Source organism: Centroberyx affinis, unplaced genomic scaffold (assembly GCF_046629955.1).
Source record: "Centroberyx affinis isolate AG114_WGS23_722 - 3 ecotype Tasmania unplaced genomic scaffold, CSIRO-AGI_Caff_v1 ptg004041l_1, whole genome shotgun sequence".
Taxonomy (NCBI): Eukaryota; Metazoa; Chordata; class Actinopteri; order Beryciformes; family Berycidae; genus Centroberyx; species Centroberyx affinis.
In genome coordinates, this window is record NW_027281838.1 from 178,058 (window position 1) to 190,180 (window position 12,123).

General features: G+C 40.2%; 2 protein-coding genes across 3 annotated transcripts in view; both read right to left on the minus strand.

Moving 5' to 3' along the window:
* Nucleotides 1-5,065: 5,065 nt before the first annotated feature.
* Nucleotides 5,066-8,059, minus strand: LOC139663522 (growth/differentiation factor 8-like). The gene is made up of 3 exons (XM_071542214.1): nucleotides 7,732-8,059; nucleotides 5,867-6,237; nucleotides 5,066-5,446 (listed from the first exon to the last, which is right to left on the minus strand). Exons 1-3 carry the CDS (start codon nucleotides 8,057-8,059, stop codon nucleotides 5,066-5,068), a joined length of 1,080 nt encoding a protein of 359 aa, XP_071398315.1.
* Nucleotides 8,060-9,055: 996 nt separating this feature from the next.
* LOC139663519 (NLR family CARD domain-containing protein 3-like) overlaps nucleotides 9,056-12,123 on the minus strand; it is a 40,453-nt gene continuing 37,385 nt past the window's right edge. The window contains exons 11-13 of one of the 2 annotated variants that reach the window (XM_071542210.1): nucleotides 11,949-11,995; nucleotides 11,203-11,716; nucleotides 9,056-11,160 (exon numbers count right to left, since the gene is read on the minus strand). In XM_071542210.1, coding sequence (XP_071398311.1) covers nucleotides 10,986-11,160; nucleotides 11,203-11,716; nucleotides 11,949-11,995 — 736 coding nt within the window. In that variant the 3' untranslated portion in view covers nucleotides 9,056-10,985. Of the gene's footprint in view, nucleotides 11,717-11,948; nucleotides 11,996-12,123 lie in introns of both variants that reach the window. The other variant, XM_071542211.1, reaches the window with a different exon arrangement.

Below are 12,123 nucleotides of genomic sequence, written 5' to 3' on the forward strand. Positions count from 1 at the left end.
CACATGCTCTTCATCTTCCCATAGACTCTGATTGTGTCAAACTACGTGTTCAAATAATCGCTAAATTATGAAACCCAAAATAATGTCGGCTTATCCAGGGAGGGAGACAAATGAGCAGAACAGCAAGGAGTGACCACGTGTTTTCAGAGAAAGAGAAAGTAGGTAGCCTGTCTCAGACACCCATAACTCTGAAACCAAAACTTAATTCATATACAACAGTCACTGCGTACGTGCTCTTTATGTACATTTAGACTAAAAGTAGGTATAGAAAAACATCTTAATAAACAATAATAATATATATATTTTTAAAAGGGGGTGAACCATGTGAATGGCAAAAAAATACTTTATTTTTCAACGTTGTCAGACACATTGTACACACTTGCATTACATCAAAACTATTTAGACACAGTGACAGGGCAGATGCATTCCCTTATGTAAAATCTCTATAATATTCCAATACGGACTCAAAAGGTGTCTGGGTATTCATAAGTGAGTGACCTTATCATACCTTAATGTAGTTTTTTATCAGTGGTATCACTTGAATATTCCTTTAGGACATTACATATAGTTTTCCTCTTAAATTCTATGGTTATAGTTCTTTTACATAAGGGTATATTGATAAATTGTGAATATTATGATCAGCAATTCAGAATAATCTAGCAATCAAAAATATAATGAAGCAAGTATAATAGGCCTGTTAAAACGCATAGATATTAGTAATAGCTCCTTAACTGCTGAGTCATGTGCAGCTGTTGATGGATGATGGTCTGTCTTCACATAATTCAACACCTCAAAGTGTATTCCTCAAAATTTGGCAGATATTTACAGTACATTTTGTATAGTATATAAACAACAAGTGAACGACACACCAGGACCAACATATGCCGTTTGGCGGATGCATTTATCAGAAGCAACCTGTGAGTGGACACACAGATAGCATCAGCACCAGACTTTACCCATTAAGCTACAAAAACACATTAAGTTTCACCTCCTTTTAGACAAGTCATGCTTGAATGTCTTTGTCACAATGAAACAGCATTTTGAGAGCATTTCACTTCCTAAATGTGATGTATTTCTTGTTGAAACAGGATGTTGGAGCGGGACATAACACAGGGAGGGATCAATTAAAAGTGTAAACCAATGGGAGATCAGTTAGGGAGAGAAAGGCAGTTTGATTGGATCGGAGGGGCGGGACTGTTCAAACATCTGTGATGTTTTATTGGTCAGAGTTTCTATGTAAGCCTCCTGGTGCAGCATGATGTCACCATTGAAGATACACTGTTTTCCAGGAAGGGAAAGTCATGGGATTTTGATATAAAAATACAGCAAAATAGAGATTTTGTAAATGATTTGTCATTTATTATTAAATCAGTGTATATTATGACATGAAAATTAGCTAACTAGGTAGGAAAAATCATTTTTCATTGAATTGTGACTTTAAGGCTTAAAGCTGCACTAGGCAGCGTTACACTTTGGCGCCCCCAAGTGGCAGCAACAGATAACAGAATTTAGGAGGACTTCAAGGAGGGACCATGGTCACATAGGACACTTATTTGAACGCAGCTGTGCCTTTTTTTCAGCTATTTTCGATGGTTTGGTAGCAGCATGCGTACGTCTCCTACAAGTTGAACGTCTTAACTTTAGCCACATTACATCAATGTGAAAATCATCCAAGAAACGGACTCTATCTAGGTGAAGCTCCTCATCCTCTTCTTCAACAGAATCAGAGTCATCGCTAACTTTCTCATCAATATTTACTTTCAACAACATTATCCCCTTTGTTACTTCAGCCAGCAAACGCTAATTAGAAAGCTTGCAAGTTGTTAAACTTTGTGTTGCACATCTGCAAGAATGATGTAACGCTCATTTTACCCTTTGACCTCTTGCTCTCTGTTTCTAGCAACGTTTACAGCTGTGCTTTGCGTTGGAGCAGGAGGAAGAAGCCTCCTAGCTAATCACGGCCTAATGTGATGTCAGTAACCAGCACAGGATCTACATGTCTTCTTGTGAGGAACACGATCCATAAATCAGTGTCACTCAATTCATCTCCTATAGAGCTGAGCGACACTCAAGCTTGTAGCCATAGCTGAATTTTTCACCGTCATCGGCCGTCAACATCACAATCAAATTTTGGTGCTTCCCTGTTTCCCTGCTAGAAATTTAGTTTCATGACCAATAGTTCAAATTGGAGGATAAGTTGATTCCAGCAGTGCAAAGTTTCCCAGTTCTCTAAAAGTTTTATTTGAAAGACCACAGGAAAAAAACTCACCCCTTCATCTCCATCTCTGCTTCATGACTGACGTGGAGTGGTATATGACACCAGGTATCAGAAAAAAAGAGGTGGAGTAAAATTGAATTTTCATATTTTGCATACAGTTTTTATATGCACACAAGACCCCAAATTACATATTTACAAGAAAATCACGGAATTACCTTGTCATGGGCTTTAACACGTAAAATCAATAAGGGATCAGAGCTTCACCTGGATTCACCTGGCCAGTTAGTTTCATGGATACAGTAATGGGTCCTGGTGTTTTGGACACTTGTGCTTGTGAGCATATCCTTACCCTGTAAGTGAACACAGGTTAAACTCTAACAATCAAGTCACCTTGAACTTATCTAAAGATAAATAACAAAAAGCTAATAAAATTCCTCTTCAATCTAACTGACTGTCACTCATCACCCAGCTGTCAGTCTGATGCAGCTCTGAACACTTCTGGGCTTCACCAAAGACCAGAGACCACAAAAAATACACAACCTAAGAGTCATTCAGTCTAGCACAAAGTCCTAAAATCTTGTTTTTCTTAAAGTGAAAAAAATCTACCGATAATTTAACTTGCTATCAATGCAATCGACTCCTTTCAAGAATTTTCTTGAAAAGCATTTATGCTTGGATTACAGTTTGGCACACTTAAAAAAAATATCCATCTTAGCAAGTCATTTAGTCAAATATTGAGTCTTAAAATAATAATAAAAGCTGATTGTTTCTCAATACTTGTGGTGCAATCTGCCTTATTTCAAGATACTGTGACTGTGAGAATCTAGAGAACTGTTGGCAGATTTTTCTCTTTTATTGTAGGAAAACAAGGTTACAAGACTGAATATGAGACCAAATAACTTGTCAAGATGGACATTTTTTTACAGTGTTGAGACTAAAAAAGTTAACTTAAGTTCAGTCCAAGAGCACAAACCTGAAACTGTGTCATCCCAGGACTCTCTGTTCCAACAGGAGAATGAGGACATCTGGGTCAGAAACCCCTGTGAGCCACAACAACAGTCAGGACATCTGCACTCGGCTTCAAATAAAGACGACACCCCCTTCTGCGCTCCCAGTTTGTGCCTTTAAAATAAAACTTTACGTCTGTGACAACAAGGCCTTTAATGTCAGTAAAACTAAGGAACTTATTACTGACTTTAGGGAAAACAGCAAACGGCACACTTCCATCATCACAATCAGCGAGGCGGCTGTGGAGGCTGTGGACAACTTCGAGTTTCTGGGCCTCCGGATCTCTAATGATCTGACCTGGTCTGGTCTGATCATCGCACAAGTACAACAGCGCCTCTACTTTCTCAGAAGGCTGAGGACATTCAGACTGCACAAACCCATTCTCACTAACTTCTACCGGTGCACTGTTGGAAGCATCGTAACGGGATGCATTACAGTTTGATACGGAATAACCCTGTCATTCCAGTACGGTCTGTCCTGACAGGAGAATAAAACCACAACAAGGACAAAACATCTGCACTCAGGTTAAACTCAACCCCCCCCCCTCCCCCCCTCCCCGTTTGTGCCCTTGCAATGAGGGAATATTTTTCTTTCCCTTCATCACTATAATAGTCTTGAAAACTGGTCGCAGCGAGGAGTTTGCAAATAAGCAGCGGGCCAAGGAAGGGGTAATTGTCAGTTTAGAGTCATTCGGTTCGTGTTTTTCAAAATAAGGGCGCACATGTAAGACGCCCTGCAGGGTTTGTTCTGGTTGAGGGTCACATCAGGACGGGTCTTCAGCATCCTGTCCTGTCCTGTGAGAAAGGACAGGATGCAGGAGTGTTTTGGTGAGAGCTGACTTTGGCATCGTACTCTGCTTACTCATTGCACATTCATATTATGTTGAAGAAAAATCTATATATGTATACTGCAAAAAATATCCATCTTAGCGAGTCATTTAGTCTAGTATTCAGTCTTAAAAGCTTGTGTTCCTTAAAATAAGTGAAAAATCTGCCAGTGTGGTGAGAGAATTCCACTTATTTTGAGTGCAGTTTCACTTCTTTTAAGTGCCAATATCTTGAATTAAGGTGGAATAAGTTGGATCGCTACACTACTATCGAGCTAATGTCACTTTATTCAAGACAATTCCTCAAACAAGTTGATTTGTATTGGAAACCAGTGGAATTATCTCACCCCATTGGATGATTTGACTAGACTAAATGACTTGTTAAGATGAATATTTTTCCAGTGTATAGCCTAGTATTTTTTTGAAAATTATGTTGTATCAAATTAGAAAAATTGAATACGGCAGTATTCGGTTAAATCTCCGCAAAATATCGCAAAAATGTTTTTATGCTCGTTTTAGGTGGAAAGTGTTTTTGTTGACAAAGAAGTTATGCAATAAATAGCGATTGAAACGCATTTGTTGAATAAATAATGATGTAGGCTTGGTTCAATTTCATTGCACAACAATTCAGTCTACAACGACCTGCAGAAATATCATACTTGTTGTTTCTAACATGTATAATTGTCGAAATATTGCCAAGTTCATATCTTTGTTTTTGTGTTCGGATGAAAGCATGAAGTACGACTATAAAGAACAATAACAACCTGACCAATACTAATCCATTCTTGAAAGACTCTTTCCATTTTTCTCATGGCTGTATTTTTTTTACATTGAGGAAGCCTATTTATTTATTTGCTTCAACCCAGCCGATGGAAACTAACGCACCTAATTCTCGGTTACATTTTTTACGACACTTCAGAAGTTTGCGTACATTTCGGTTGGATGTTGGATGGAAATGGAGCTCCTGTGATCGACCCCAAAGTCCTGCGGGATCCCTGGGTTTCCTAAAAACCTCAGGAGCAGCCGCAGTGGTCGACCACCATGGAGGGGATCTTGCCGTAGATGATCTGCTCCTTGCGGTTGAAGTAGAGCATGTTGATGGGCGACATCTTGGTGGGCGTGCAGCAGGGCCCCGCCGTGCCGCGGGGGTTGGCCTTGTTCACCAGGTGGGTGTGCGGGTACTTCTGGAGGTGCATGTACTCGCACTCCCCCGAGCAGTAGTTGGCCCGGTAGCGTTTGGGCGCGATGATCCAGTCCCAGCCGAACTCCTCGAAGTCGACGGTGAGCGGGTAGCGGCAGCAGCGCGTCTCAACCGACTCCTCGTCGCAGTTGAGGCCCGAGTCGCGCCGGGATCTCTTGGGGCTGTCGAGGATCTTCACCTCGATGAACGGTTGCTGGAAAGGAAACACACAGCCGCAATATCGCAGGCTTAGTTTCTGTTGGACGTGTAATTTATAGATCAATCTTTCTACATACGTACAACATGTAGCGCCCCCTTTGACCAATCATTCCCAAAGTTTTGTGAATCTGCAAAAAATATCCATCTTAACAAGTCATTTAGTCTATTACTGAGACCTAAAAAATCATAATTTTCTTGTTTCAAGACTTCAAGTCTTCAATCAAGTGTAATTTTCTTGATAGTAGTGCCTTCTGACTTGTTTTAAGATACTGACACTCATTTCTAGAGAACTCCTTATCTTGTTATAAGAAAAATAAGATTTGAAGGCTGAATATGAGACTAAATGACTTGACTAGATGGACGTTTTTTTGCAGTGTGAGATACTCTGGGACAGTTCGGTCCTTTCGGTGCTCACCAGTCCTTCCTCTCCGGGCTCTGCTGAGGTGACGGCCAGGTCTTCTCCTCTCGAGTCGTAGGCGTTGATCTCGATCCCGTAGTTGGTCTCCGGCTGACGGAGCCAAGCCTGCAGAAGCGACTTGATGTCGATGCTTTGCCAGGAGCCGGCGCCGGCGTCCGTGTCGATCTTCAGGGAGCGGATGCGGATGCGGGTGCTGTTCCCCTCCTTGCTGGGTTTCAGGCGGGAGATCTGCAGGAAGACGGTGGTGACCGTGTCGGCCGGCCGCAGGTGAACCCACAGCTGAGCGCTCAGGATGTTCTTCGGCTGGATCTTCGGACTGAGGCTGAACAGGCAGCAGGACGACAAGTCATCCTGAGCGATCGGATTAGCTGGAAGACATTAATAACCGAAAATGTGAAATTATCATGTTTCCTACAAGCATTTTGGATTGAGTATTTGACATTTTTTTTGTTCTTTCTGTTTCATTGACCTTTGTTGTTCACTGTTCATTTTTTATTTTTCTTAGTTGCACTTTGTAACTTTGTTTTGAAAAGTACTACATAAAATAAAATCAATAGCCTATATATTACAACCATCAACAGTAATACATTCTTGGGGTACGTTTGTAATTACACACATAATGGTCATTTCAAAATAGAAACATTATACTTGAATTGAGCCATTATGTACTTATTTTGTCCACCCAAAAATACAAAGACACTGCAAAAATGTCCACCTTGACACGTCATTTCATCTAGTAGAGTCTTAAAATCTTGTTTTCCTTAAAATAAGTGAAAAAAATCTCTGCCAAGGGAGTGAGATAATTACACTTGTTTCCAATGCAAAAGCAATGAAAATCAACTGAATTAGGTGTCATTTTCTCGATACTAGTCCAGTGATCCGCCTTATTCTGCCTTGTTTCAAAATGTTGAAACTTGATTCGTGAAACTTCATCAGAAACAAGGGGGATTTTCTCACTCCACTGGTAGAATTTTTCACTTGTTTTAAGAAGAAACAATTTTGAGACTTGGTACTGAATGACTTCTTAAGATCCTAATTTTGGGGCTTGTTTGTAATATATGCGCGTAAACATCCATTACATGATGAGTTTTCTTCCAATCTGAAGATATTTCCTTATAAAAGATTTCATTTGTTTAGGACAGAATATTGCCTAATGAATTTCAGGAAGCAAAATTTTCCAAAATGGATATATGAAACCCTTCAAAAACAAACATTATACTTTAAACTAGAAAAGCATTTCCTGAAGAAAATGCGTGAGATTGCTGTAAACTGACGTGGTGACCATTTTGAAATTGAATGGAGTTTCTACTGTATACAGTGACTGAGTTATTAACATATATATATACAATGGATGTCTAAGGAATTTTATTTAATAATCAACAACTCAAAAAGTATAAGGAGTATCATAAATAAAAGTTTGAGATAAGGTTTGACATATGGACCTTCTTTGTGGCATAAAACTGTAGGAGGAGATACATGACAAAGAGGTTTTTTAAAAATCCTCAAAATCGGCAATAACTCATTAAATATGCAAATGTATGCTTATTTTATTTTTGAACGGTTTTCCAGTTACAGGTGAGCAAAGAAACGCACGGAAGAAGAAGAAGAAGAAGAAGAAGAAGAAGAAGAATGCAAGAGAACTAAAGTGTGATTGCTGTGATTGTTGTCGAAATATACAGAATTGTTCAGGTGTACGTGTCCTTTTACGGCTCCACTGTCACCCGTTTACCGCACAGCTCCTTGGACACGAACTTTACGCACGGGATTTACGCGTGGATTTGGCTCCGCTTTTACGCGCGGCGTTCAGACACGGTCCCGATGCGGAACAAACTCAAAACGGAATAAATCGTGGTTGTACTTACGCTTGGTGGCCATGGTTATGATCGTCTCCGTCGTGGCGTGGTCCTCGTCCTCCACCCGCGGGTCGTACTGGTCCAGCAGCTGCGTCAGAGGCGGCGCTTTGGGTAACAGCTGCCGGATCATGTCCCGGCTGATGTTGGGAGCCTGCTCCAGCCGGAGGATGCTGAGGATCTGGGACTTGATGCTGTGCAGCCGCATGAGTCTGCTGTGCTCCCTGAACTCACAGGTTGAACACTGCTCGCCCCCCTCCGCCAGCAGCTTGGAGGTTTCGTTCATCTCCATGCAAAAACCCGCAGAGAAGAAGACGGTCAGGCCGAGCAAGAGGAGCATGCTGGAGAATCCGCCGGCAGGAGCAGAAGAAGTAGAAGAAGAAGAGGTCGGTCCTGTAACGCCATCTGATATAAATGAGTCTCTCCTGTCGTTCACCCGCCGCGTCAGGACTTCACGATTGGCTGCAATTTCTTTTTTCATTCAGAAGGAACATTTAAAGCGGTAGCGAGGTTTTCAAGATGATTTTTTATGATTGGCTGTGATGTTTATTAATTTTTATTTTAAAACATGTGAACAGACAAAGAACTAATAAGAGAGCTAATAATAATGAGCATCACAGTCAATCATAAAATCTTGAAAATCTCGCTTTATATTTCTTTCGAGGGAGACTTTCTAGATTATATGATTGCTGTAATGATTTTGTTTCTCTCCCAATTCTCTAAAAAAGTTGCCGCAATGACGTTTTTCATCCACGCCGTGTTTAATCCTCCATGGTCTCCGCCGTTTACCTGCGGATCCGCTCCACCACACAGTGAAGCAGCCGACCTGCACACATGCTGTAGCCGGTACAATCCACCAGAGGGCGTCCTCACTCCACAAAAACCTCCTCCTGAACAGATCCATGACCTGAACACAGAGAAGAGCTGCTGGAGACTCTGTGTATGTTAACACTGTCTCTGTTATCGCTCCACCGGTCTGAAGACAGTTTTTACAAATGTTTTGTTTCAGCTTCTGCTTCTATAGCCTAAAAGTTTGTTTTGTTTTTTTAAAATCAACCTATAGTTTGAGAGTATAGGTTCCAAAATGGAGTAAAATTTGAGGCAAATTGGGTAGATTTAGGTATAAAAAAGGATTTAAAATGAAATGGATTTATGGATCCTGTTTACAAATCGTTCTGTTTTTAAAATGGGTGAAATAATGTCAGCAGAAGTGACATTATGATGAAGTTATTATATATTTTAACGCTTTACTGAATTTGTAAACCTATTTCTCTAACAGTCATGGTGTGGATATTGTTCTCATGAAATGCTGAATGCTGAGCTCAGTCTGTAGAGATTTTTTATTGTTTTCATCAGAATCAGCTCAACTAATAAAGAAAAGCAGAACAGAGGAACCTGAGAGCAGAAACAGTCAATATTAGTGTTGGACAGTTAAAGGCTTTAACATAATTTTACTCCTCTATTCATTTACATGTTAGACTGAAAGGGGGCGGGGCCACTATCCCTTATTTGAGCTGAAAAATTATGTCACATTTACAGTTTGACAATGTAAATCAATGATGTCATACACTTGATTCTGAGATGAAATGACTCACAACTTATAAAACAGCAGAATAAGATATTGGTTACATTATGTCATTTAGCAGATGCATCCTCACTCATTGTTGTCACTTGTATGAAAAGGCAGGTCTGACCTCCGTGCATTACCGCAGATGGCTTCATTGGCACATTTTTATATACAAAGCCATCATAGGGCAACTCGCTGGCTATTTAAATTGCGTTTTCATTTGTATCACAAATTCTTAGAACCTGCGTTCCCAGAATTTACCACTTTTCACTGTCTCTTGTCCTTCCACGGAATTTGGGAAGATGGCTTTTGGTTATTATGCTCCGTGGTCCTGGAATCAGCTCCAGAAAGATGTAAACCTGGATTACTTCATCCCTGTTTTACTTGAGATTGTATATTCCTTGTTTTTATATTGTGGTTTTGTGGTTATATGGTTTCATATTGTATTATTGTAGTATCTGCTTGCTGCTCTCTTGGCCAGGACTACCTTGCAAAAGAGATGGACATCTCAATGGGACTCACATGGTTAAATAAAGTAGAAATAACAAAGCAACTTACAATATGTACATTTTGTCAATTATAATCACGTTAAGAAAACAAATCCTGCTTGAAACTGTTTGTTGGAAAAGATGAAGACCAAACAATGGTCATTTAGGCAAAACTTAAATTTTGAGAAACAATTACAGAAAACTACATAAATGTTTAGCTTGGAATGATGAGAAGAGAATACAATACCAAATAAAACAAAGTTGCAAAAGAAAGATATTTTAACCTGTCAATCATCATCAACAGACTCTAAGATGAACAACCATAACTTGATTCTGTCTGATTTAATTTCTCATTAATTTCATTTTCACAATAAAATGTTCATGTTCTTGTACGTGTGTGTTGTTAAAGCCCTGTTCAGTTTCCCAACACACAGAATACACTCTGTTTACACTGACTGATGGATGTTTGTTTACAGTAAAATGAGTAGGAAACACTGATGAAAATACAAACATTACTATTCTCACATTAAGATGTAGGGGTGTGTGTGTGTGTGTGTGTGTGTTGTAGCAGTTTGACTAACTTTAACTGGGGTGCCAGCCAGAACAGTCTGAAAAATGTTTGGCTGTTTAGTCAGGGGTCAAGCAAGAGTCAAACCCCACAAAGCATGCATGTACAGAGAACATTAACATGAACCCCTGGAATAATAACCAAGCATAAAATATACAATCAGCATAAAATCCACAATCAACAACAGAATGCAACTTTGCAATATAGATAGCAATAAACACTCATAAGTGAAATAAGCACAGACAACAGAAAGTTCATTATTTTGAGTAATAATTGTATTACAGACCAAAATAAAAAAAATAATAACGTGAGCTCCTTTAAGTTCAGTTCAGTTCATAACAAAAAATCCACTTTGGCTTTCCCTGGTAATCCAGAACAATCCGAACAAGGAAGTAATCCAGCCAATCACGATTCAACCCGACACAGTCTAGTAAAATTCAGTTCTCTTCATCTATAACAACAAATATTCTCCACAAAAACCAGCAATGTTCAGAAAAGAAATGTGTCAATGAAGCAACCTGTAGCTACTCAGTTACTGTTGACATTCAGAATGTCCGCCAGGCTAATGACATTAAATAGGAGATCGCTGTGTGTGTTATCCTGCACAGAGTGAACGATCGATTCAGCAGCTGTCTCTGGTCAGTCAGAAATGAAAGAGGGACAGAGGCCTATAGAGGATGCGTGGAGACCTCCTCCTCGTCATCCTCCTCGTCCTCCTCTCGATTAACTCCTCCACACTCCAGAGTGGATGCCACCTCAAAGGAAGTGACTCTCTCTCCTCTACCTGACACAGAGACACTGAGGAGCCACTGCTAACACTTAACCTAAACCCAAGCATAACCCTAAGGCTAGCCCCAAACCCAAACGCAGGGTAGAGGGGTTCAGTGAATGTGGAGTGGAAGGTGTGGATATGGATCAGTGTGTCATGAAAGACACTGTAGAAGGACAGAGAGCCAGCAGGCCAGTCCAGATACACTGCTACTCTGTCAGAGCAAAAGGGGCCGCAAAGGAAGTGGTGGAAGTGGGAGAAGCGTATGTCTGTTTCTCTGTTATTGTGACAGACAGAGTAACTGTCATCAGAGCAGATCAGACTCCAGGACTCGTCATTCCTTCCAATCAAGCAGTCAGCACCCCCTCCTCTCCTTCTGATTCCCCTGTAAGTCACTCCTATAGAAACCTCTCCTTCCCTCTCGACCTCCCAGTAACAGCAACCAGTCAGACCATTTCTACACAGCAGCTGTTCCCAGTAGTCAAATCTCTCTGGGTGATCAGGATATGGCTGCTCCTCTGACACCTCTGTCACCTTTCTGTTGTCTTTAGACAGGAAGAGGTTTCTGTGTGCTGTGTTTGGGTCCAGTGTGAGTTCACAGGCATCTGATGGAGAGAACAAGACACAATACAGCAGCTGCTTCTCATCTAATACACCTGTTGTGTTCATTATCTGTTGATTTATTAACAGATTGACTGTTAATTTCTTCAATTTGATAACACATTTTGTCTGTGTATAGGATTTTAATAAATAGATGTCATACATGAGCTTTCTATTTAAATAGAAAATGAATGTGTGCTGCTTTGTTTACATTAATAAAACTAAATACACACTTACATTTCATCAGACCTGGTTTCAACATCTGCTCTCCACCATGGTCCACACTGTGGGGTTAAACAACAAGTCAGACCAGCATAATCTCTTTGATAATGAAAACAAATAACCTTCATAACCTTCCAAATGAGTGATTTCCCATATGTCACTCATATCCACTATTTAATATTAAACAATA